The 8,930-nt window shown below is 36.5% G+C and overlaps 1 protein-coding gene and 1 long non-coding RNA gene across 8 annotated transcripts in view; one reads left to right on the top strand and one right to left on the bottom strand.

Moving 5' to 3' along the window:
• Positions 1-4,355, top strand: part of ZDHHC17 (zDHHC palmitoyltransferase 17) — an 89,358-nt gene extending 85,003 nt beyond the window's left edge. The window contains exons 16-17 of one of the 3 annotated variants that reach the window (XM_017872513.1): positions 36-130; positions 1,495-4,355. In XM_017872513.1, coding sequence (XP_017728002.1) covers positions 36-130; positions 1,495-1,633 — 234 coding nt within the window. In that variant the 3' untranslated portion in view covers positions 1,634-4,355. The remainder of the gene's footprint in view (positions 1-35; positions 131-1,494) is intronic. The other 2 variants (XM_017872515.1, XM_017872514.1) reach the window with 2 other exon arrangements.
• The window catches only part of LOC108529951 (uncharacterized), a 68,614-nt gene extending 59,871 nt beyond the window's left edge, over positions 1-8,743 (bottom strand). For 4 of the 5 annotated variants that reach the window (XR_001885728.1, XR_001885729.1, XR_001885731.1 and 1 more), the window contains exons 1-2: positions 8,455-8,743; positions 7,447-7,575 (exon numbers count right to left, since the gene is read on the bottom strand). This is a non-coding gene — a long non-coding RNA (uncharacterized LOC108529951). Of the gene's footprint in view, positions 1-432; positions 492-7,446; positions 7,576-8,454 lie in introns of all 5 variants that reach the window. The other variant, XR_001885730.1, reaches the window with a different exon arrangement.
• Between the last annotated feature and the right edge of the window lie 187 nt (positions 8,744-8,930).

The following is an 8,930-nucleotide window of genomic DNA, read 5'->3' as shown; positions in this document are numbered from 1 at the left end:
TATAATGATAATAGTTTGCTTTTCTTTCCTCTTAGATATCATGTTTAGGTATTACTACAAATGAAAGAATGAATGCCAGAAGATATAAGCACTTTAAAGTCACAACAACGTCTATTGAAAGCCCATTCAAGTATGTACATATTTATAAATTTAATATTTTCCCTGGTCATAAAAATTTTCTTACTAACCAGACTCTTAGTGATATGTAAAATAGCTTTTAAGCCTTTTTAAGATTTCTGTAGAAATAGCATCAGTTCACCATAACACCAAAACAGAATTCATCACATTAACTATATATAATAAAGTTGTGATATCTCCTTATATATTTTTTTTCTTTTTAATTTTAAATTTGTATTCAGTCTGGTGCTTAGAAATAGTAGGGTCCTAAGTATACAAAATATTTAAAACTTTGAGTTTTACTGAAGTTATTACCAACTCTTTAGCTTTTGTGGTGCTGTTGATTATGGCATACTTCTGGAAAGCAAGCAGACCTTTAAATAAAAACAGAGTTAGTTGGGTAGTTTTGAGAATTCTCCCATAGGTACAAAAATTATATAAGGCATAAAACTGTCTGCTTTTCTTTTCTTTTTTTTCTTTTTAGACAGAGTCTTGCTCTGTCACCTGGGCTGGAATGCAGTGGCGCGATCTCGGCTCACTGCAACCTCCACCTCCTGGGTTTAAGCAATTCTCTGCCTCAGCCTCCTGAGTGGCTGGGATTACAGGAGTGCACCACGCCCAGCTAGTTTTTGTGTTTTTAGTAGAGATGGGGTTTCATCATCTTGGCCAGGTTGGTCCTGAACTCCTGACCTCGTGATCCACCTGCCTCAGCCTCCCAAAGTGCTGGGATTACCAACATGAGCCACCGGTGCACACCCGGCCAAAACTGACTGCTTTTCTAAAGGTGTTACTGGAGTACTAACATTTCATGAACTTAATCTTGGCATTTCTTTTTTAAGTTGTTATCCTTAAGTTCACTGCCAAATTCATGCTATTTATAGTTATTTTGTCTTTTTTTTTTTTTTTATGTTTTAGAAGTAGTTTGTCTCCTGCCAAAGAGCCACTACTTAAAGGTTTTTATCAAAAATTGCATTTGGAGCCAGGCATGTTAGGGCATGCCTGTAGTCCTAGCTCCTTGGGAGGCTGAGGTGAGAGGATTGCTTGAGCCAAGTTCGAGGCCAGGCCGGGCAACATAGTAAGACCTCATCTCTAAAAATAAAAATAAAAATGCATGTAACACAGGAAATATATGCACATTTGAGTAAGTTTAAAATATAATTGTGTCTTTAAATTAGCAAAAGAAAAAATCGTTGGCAGAGCAGTAGAGAAACATGAAGGCATATATATTTTATAGAGTTATAAATTGGTTCCTTCTTGCAAGTAACTTGAGTTTTTAAGTTTAGAAAAAAATCTATTTAACACGAAAATTATATTGAATTCATGTATTAAATCATTTGTACTGACTGGTGTGTTTTCTTTTTGGGGTGCCATTTTTAGCCACGGATGTGTAAGGAATATTATAGACTTCTTTGAATTTCGATGCTGTGGCCTCTTTCGTCCTGTTATCGTGGACTGGACCAGGCAGTATACAATAGAATATGACCAAATATCGGGATCTGGGTACCAGCTGGTGTAGCAACATCTTTATCCTATGAAGCATATTGCTGAGTGGTGCCTGAAAATTGTGTCTGTCCGTGTCTCTCTCACACTCGAATCCACATCCTTTGAACAAGAGCATGCTATGTGTAGGGCTAACGGTGAATTTTACAGTCTTTTTTTCAACACTTTTATTAACAAAAGTAAACATGGACAGAACACACTGCCATTTCTGGGAAGAGTAAAGATGATAAAAAATAATTTTAATGGTTCTTAATGTGGAAATTCACAGCATACTCAACTTTTGGGTTTTGTTCTCACAGTATTTTTCACAAAAAAGGTAAACTTATTCTGTTGACAGACATGATGTACTGATGAGAAATGTTCAGTTTTAACTAAAACTAAATTTTTGTTATTTGGCTAAATGTTATGATGCAGTCTAGTAGGAGTATTGCATCTAATTCCAGGAGCATTATTTTAAGTTGATTGACTAGTATTATGTACATTTTAGAATGTACACATAAATACTGTGATGAATATCATGTGATTGGGATCTACTGTGATGTTGTCTTCAAAGGCAGGAGAAAATAATGTTGACAATAAAATGTGCTAACAATGTTTTGTTCTTATCAGCTGTTGCAATGCTGATATATTTCTAGTTCAGTGAAATAATTTGTAGTAACCTTGCTCTGAGGTTTTACGGTCTGATAATGAAACACTTGCATGAGTATAGTAAGTCATGTTATTTTGTTCAAATTTAAAAGCCCTACTAAGTGCATGATACACCACATAGAATGTATACTAGCAGATACTATCCAGTGGAGCATAAATTAGAATTTAATTTGATGTTCAAAAACAGTTCCATTTTTAACGGTTAACGTGGTATTTTCAAGAAAAGGCAGAATAATGCAAAATTCTCAGTAATAGTGATACATGGATATACTTCTTTTTAAAACCTCAGCTACAAAATAATTGTAGACAAAATAATGGCATTTAACTAAAGATGGAGCATGATCTGTGTACATAGCACATGTGAATAAAAGAAAAGCTGACGGTATATTCTGGTTTTAATAAAATGACCTATCAGAAAGTAGAATTTCATCCCCAAGAGTATTTCACTTACCCAATATTGAGTAAGTTCTGAAACAGTTTTAGAAAAGATTTTCTTTTTGTTAAATGTGATGCACTGATCAGTTTTTGTCACAGCATTTTCATACCCTCATGGTGGACTACTAGTCATTGCTTCCATAAATATTGTTTACAGGGTGAGGTTTGGTTTAGTCATCTTAAGTGCTGTAGCAAACTGTGGTTCGAGCAACCTGTGGGAAATCTGTGAGAGGGAATGGGGTGGGAAAGGGTGGGGGAATGGTGGTCAGACTGATAACAGATCCTAGACCAGTGTAAAGAATGTGTATCTGTATATAAATAATTTATCAAATAGTTTTCTCTTTGTGTCTGTATGTGTTAGTGTTTTTAAAGCTGCTCATTTCATTTTATCCAACCAAAAAGAAAAGGGAGATAACTAATGAGCTTCTAGTGATGTTCAAAATTGCTGTTAATAGGCATTATACCCTGCAAGTTCACTGCATGTCTGATGCTTGGTAAAACTAGTCTTCCCTGTAAAATGCAGATTCCAGGTATTAAAGCAATCTAGTGGTATACCCGCCCCTTGCCTTAGTAAGAGGAGCAGTGAAATGTATATAGTTGATGTTCAGTATTTCCAAGTACCATTTTTATATAGTAGCTTATTTGACCATAAGTCACACATCAAAAAAAGATTACCTTTAGTGTATGTGTTTTAATATTAGAAAATTGGCATATGTACTTTATTTTTGAAAAGGGAAGAGATGGGTGTGGGGTGGCAATAGCATTGTGCCATTTTGTCATAGAATGTAAAAATTGGTTAACTTTACAAATGTCAGCTAGTTTTGACTACTAATTGGGGGAAATTTTAGATAATTTTTAAATTCAAAGTTATTTATAAAATGCTAGAATTTGTTTTAATTTTTTTGTATTTTGAGCCACTTCACATGAAGACTCAGTTGCATTTTTATCGAATACATTTTTATCAACAGTTAAAGACTATGGTGGTTTTTTCAGAGTTTGGCTAAGAATGTTGTTACCATCTTCTTTGTTTGTGGTACAATATTCTTTTCAGTGCAAAAGAGATGTCATTCAGTGAAACAGACAAAAAAAAAACCCCCTCTAGATGTGTAATTACATGGAAAATACTAGCAATGTGAATGCTTTTGTAGTAACCATCTTGTAGTACCTGTGAAATCTATAACTCAGAAATGGTCAGATGGTCAGGAGCCAGCTATGCAGCAGTATACCATCTGTTTAATTTTGTAGGTCCTATGTGGAACCAACTAGCAACCCAGTTCTAAAGTTGTGTATGATGGTGAACCTTTGGGGATAGTTCTTACCAACTTAATTGGATACTTTTAGCAAATAGCAACTTAATTCTCAGCACTGAATATGAATTACTTCTTTGGAGTTTTTTTCATTCATATTTTTATTGTTTCCCGGAATTTATTTGATATTAATGGGCGTAAAACAGCATCACTGTACTTAAGCTATGGATGTTTTTATTTTATATTTTCTTTATTTATAACTGTGCCAAGTATTATTTTGCTACTTACCGTGTTATTCTGTGGAAAGAAAAACCTGTAAAGTGTTTAATAAATTAGCCCTCCTTACATAAATTAAATGTCAAAATTTTGTAAAATATTAATCAGAATAAATACTGACTCTTAAGTGTGTGCTTGTTTATGATTTCACTCAATTTGCTTCAGGAAATTGATGAAATGTGATAGTGGTACCTATGATATGAAAAGATTATACATTAATATCCTGGTTAACTAGGAGTCAAGTGGCATAAGAATTTGGAAACGTAAAAGATAGTGTTAGTAGTCTAAAAAAAAAATTCCAATCCTGTGTGTATGCATGTGTGTGTGTAATTTTTTTAAAATAAAGAATAATTTTTTAAGAATTTTGAATTCCATGGAGTTAATTAGGATCCTCAGGGACTGTATGAATCTCCAAGTTTTAAATAAGTCTAAATATACTATACTAAAGAAAATATTGCAAAATGCACTATATAAAGAAGAATATTGCAAAATGAAACGTACCAAACGTTGATCTCAGTTACTTGAGAAGGTATGCATGGCAGAGAGAACTTCTCTATTTGGGACTTTAAAACGCAAAAATTAGTAAGGAACCATTTCCTGTTGTTCCAGTGGTTGTTAATGGTTTGAGAACCCAGTGGTATTAAACAGGAATATTTTCAAGTTGAACTAATATATCCATAATTTTCTGAGATTGAAAAAAATGCCCCACGAGCTGTCTGGAGTTCAAGGAACAATATCTTGAACAACTGTATAAAGTAAAGCAAGCCACTAGTTTTCATTCCACCCAAGTGTTTTCCTCCTCATTGTCCACTTTTTGTCTCTCCTAGTCCTTGCTAGATTGATAGATCATACCTGATATGGATGTCTGAGTCTAGGAGTTTTTAGACATAATTGGAAACAAGTGGCATACACCAGGACAGAAAATCTTAACGTCTTGTCAGAAAGTAAAGTGTTTATCAGAGTTTTCTATTAAATGTATTTATGTGACAAAATAGAAAAAGCAATAATTCCAAGTAGATTGAGCATTCAGAATGTTCCTTGGTCTGTGTCAGCTAAGTCAGAAACTCAAGGAAACCAGACATGCCTCTTAGAAAACGCTTTTGCCTTTGAATTGGATACGAATGTTTTACTCAGATCAATTTTGCTAAAACTGTTACTCATTTACTAGGACTGACAAATATTTTTGATAGATGGCAATGTTTTTAGATTGTATCCATTCAAAGCATCAGAAAGTCTCATTGTTGCTGCTGCTTGGATCTGTAGGTTTAGAGTTTTCATCAAAATTTGGAAATTTTTCAGTTACTCTTTCTTCAATTATTTTTCCTCCCCTCCTTTCAGGAAACTCTAATTTCATATATGTTAGGCCACTTGAGATTGTCTTCCAACTCACTGATGGATCCTCCATTGGCTTTTACTATTCTTTTTCTCAGTGTTTGTTTTAGATAGTTTCTGTCTTTAAGTTACTTTTTTTTTTTTTTTGCAATGTGTAGTCAATATCATTCAGTTTATTTTCATCTCACATTTTGTTTTCACCTACAATGTTTGATTTGGACCTTTTAAGATACCTTTAATGTCTTAACCTTTTGAAAACATGTAGTTCTAATAACTTTTCATATCCTTACCTGCTAATGTTTACATTTGTCAGTTCTGAGTTGGTTTTGATATTTTTTGCCCTCATTCTTGCATGCCTGGTAATTTTTGATTGGATGTCAAACACTGAATTGGGTGCGTGATATTTTTGTGTTTCTATAAACTCTTGAGCTTTATTTAGGATACAGTTAAGTTACTTGGAAAATCTGATCCTTTGAGGTCTTGCTTTTAAGATGTTAGGCAAGACCAAAGCATTGCTCTTACTGAGGTAAGAGCCTTCTCTGTACTCTATCCCAAACCCCAGGGAGTCATGTTTCCCAGTGTTGTTAGTGGAACAGGCACTGTTCCCATTCCATGTGAGCACCAGACACTGTTTGCTCCACACCTTTTGGATGGCTCTTTCCCTGGCCTTAGGTAGTCACCTAACATTGCATGTTCTATCAGAATTCAGCTGAAGACTTGCACGGTGGGGTGGTGTTCTGTATAATCCTAAAGTTTGCTCTAATCCTCTCCAGTCCTGCAAACTCTAGCCACCTGGGTCTCCCTGGACTCTTAGCTCTGTCTTAACTTAGGGTGGCTTCTACCTCCACCTGTGTTCTTCTTGTACTTCAGCCTGGAAACTCAAAGCAGTAAGCTTTGGTAGTTGCCAGGACTGATCTCATTTTTTTCCCCCCATGAATGGCCTTTGTTGCCTATAATGTGCAGTGTCTTGAACATTTTTTCATGTAATTTGTCTTGTTTACAGTGAGAAGATAAATCTGGTCCCTGTTACTACATTTTGGCTTTAAGTGGAAGTCTGAATTAAAATTTAAAAATTTTTTCTAATACAAAATATTGATAGAGACAACTGTCATAAGCAAAAGCTCTTTGGAGTCCTCAGTAATTTAAGAATATTAAGGGGTCCTGAGATCAAACTGTTTGGAAACCACAGGTTCAGAACATTTCCCAAGATGTTAATGGTTCCATGGACAACTAATTCACTGTAAGGCGCTCTTCAAATTAAAAGACTTCGACCATAGGCTCTCAAGGCCTTCAGTAGCTAATGTGCAGTGTCAGCCTACAGATCTGTCTCATTTCTGTAACACTCCCTAAACTTACTTGATCGACAAGACTTTTTTGGCACTAGAGTTGCCAGCAGTCCTCCATAAATGTACCAAACCAACATAAGGGGTAGTTTTTAAAATATGTATTTTGTGACATGCAGCACTTTAATATTGCATTCGGATTACTTTGGGGCTACTGACTTACATCCAAATGACCAAGTGATTCCTCCCAAAACAGTCTGGCCCAAAGCCAAATTCCTTTTTCCACTCCTGGAACCACTGGAAACTAATCTCACAGTGGAGTAGCTATTTTGCCATGGCTCCCAATTTAATCAAGAATGATTTAAAATATGAATGGATATCTTATTTTACCAGACAGAAATCTCAAATTACCAGTCACCTGGAAACTTCATTTACATTGTTTTTCCTCTTGAATATCTACTAGCAACTCCAGTGGAGTTTGGGAAACATGGTAGGAATGCTAACAAACTACCCCAAAATTTGGTGATCTAAAACATTTTTGTTTGTAGATTAGCAATTTGGTCAGGGCTTAACAGAGACTAAAATAATCGGAAGGCTGCTTCACTCACATGCCTGGTGGTTGACATGACTGTTGAATGAGATCTCAGCTGAAGCTATGGCAGTAATATGCCTACATGTGGTTTCCCCATGTAGTCAGGGCTTCCTCAGAACATGGCTGAATTCCAAGAGTAAGCATCCTAAGAGGAAGAGGCAGGAAAAGCTGTATTGTCTTTTCTAACCTAGCCTTATCCAATATACTAAGAATGAGTCACTAAGGTGGGCCTTTATTCAAAGAGAGGGCAATTAGACAATCATTTGATGGGAAGGTCAAATAATTTGTGGACATGTTCTACCACATACAGAATCAGAAGTTAATAACTCCTCTCCTTCAGCCTCTTTTATTGCCAATTAACTATTTCCCAGCCTGCTTAACTACCTTTCCTGCCCCACCGTGATGGAACTGGTATGCCTCATAAAACACCTGAAGTTGTTCAAGGCTATGATGTGAAATAAGCACCCAGTACACCGTCCACCAACTTCCTCCCACTTCGTTTCTGCTTTTTTTTTGATGTCATACATATCATATCACCCTTAGCTTTTCAAAAAAGCAATATATTGGCCGCGCATGCCCGTAATCCCAGCACTTTGGAAAGCTGAGGTGGGCAGATCACTTGAGGCCAGGAGTTCCAAGACCAGCCTGGACGACATGATGAAACCCCATCTCTACTAAAAAAATAGAAATTAGCTGGGTGTAGTGGCATGCCTGTAGTTCCTGCTGCTCAGGAGACTGAGGCACAAGAATCGCTGGAACCCAGGAAGTGGAGGTTGCAGTGAGCTGAGATCATACCACTGCACTCCAACCTGGGCAAGAGAGCGAGACTCACACAGTATAGTATGTTAAAATGAACCTTGGAAAAGATTAAGATGTGTTCACGGCTGGTTCCATTTTCCTAACACACTAACACACAGTACAGATACACATTACACCTATTACACACCCTGCTCCTGGGGGTGAGGGAGTTGGATTGAATCTCTAGTAAAGAACTGAACTTTCTGGGGGAATAATGAAACCATACCTTATAAAGTCTAATGCTCCTCTTCTACCGAAGCCAGCTGAATGTGCCCAGACAATGCAACATTCTTTGCTACTTATACAGAATCAGAATGTGTGAAACACCCGTTTCCAGGATTTAGTAGGTCACCATCTATTAGATCACAGTGGAGAGTCTTTAAAAAGGATCATACTAAGTCTCAGATTCTATAGTTGCCCGCAGGTTGTACTGAATTTTAGGTATAGATTAATCAAAAGAACTTAAGAGTACAGTGGGGAGGAAAAGGAGGAGATGCTGCACTGCTGAACACCAGCTTTGAGGAGCTGAAATGGCGATGCCTGTTGCCTAGCAACCTTTACTCTTAAGGCGCACTTGCCTGCTTGAGACAGAGATCCTTTTCAACAGTTGTAATGCAAACATTAGTCAACTGGGTAATGGGGTAACAAAGGTAGGGACCCAAATGATTTTCCACTAACTGAAATCAGAGCCTCTCCTCCAAA

This window comes from Rhinopithecus bieti, unplaced genomic scaffold, assembly GCF_001698545.2.
Source record: "Rhinopithecus bieti isolate Rb0 unplaced genomic scaffold, ASM169854v2 scaffold_5476, whole genome shotgun sequence".
Classification (NCBI taxonomy): domain Eukaryota; kingdom Metazoa; phylum Chordata; class Mammalia; order Primates; family Cercopithecidae; genus Rhinopithecus; species Rhinopithecus bieti.
The sequence above is the reverse complement of the archived record's forward strand: the minus strand, read 5'-3'. Positions and strand labels throughout refer to the sequence as shown.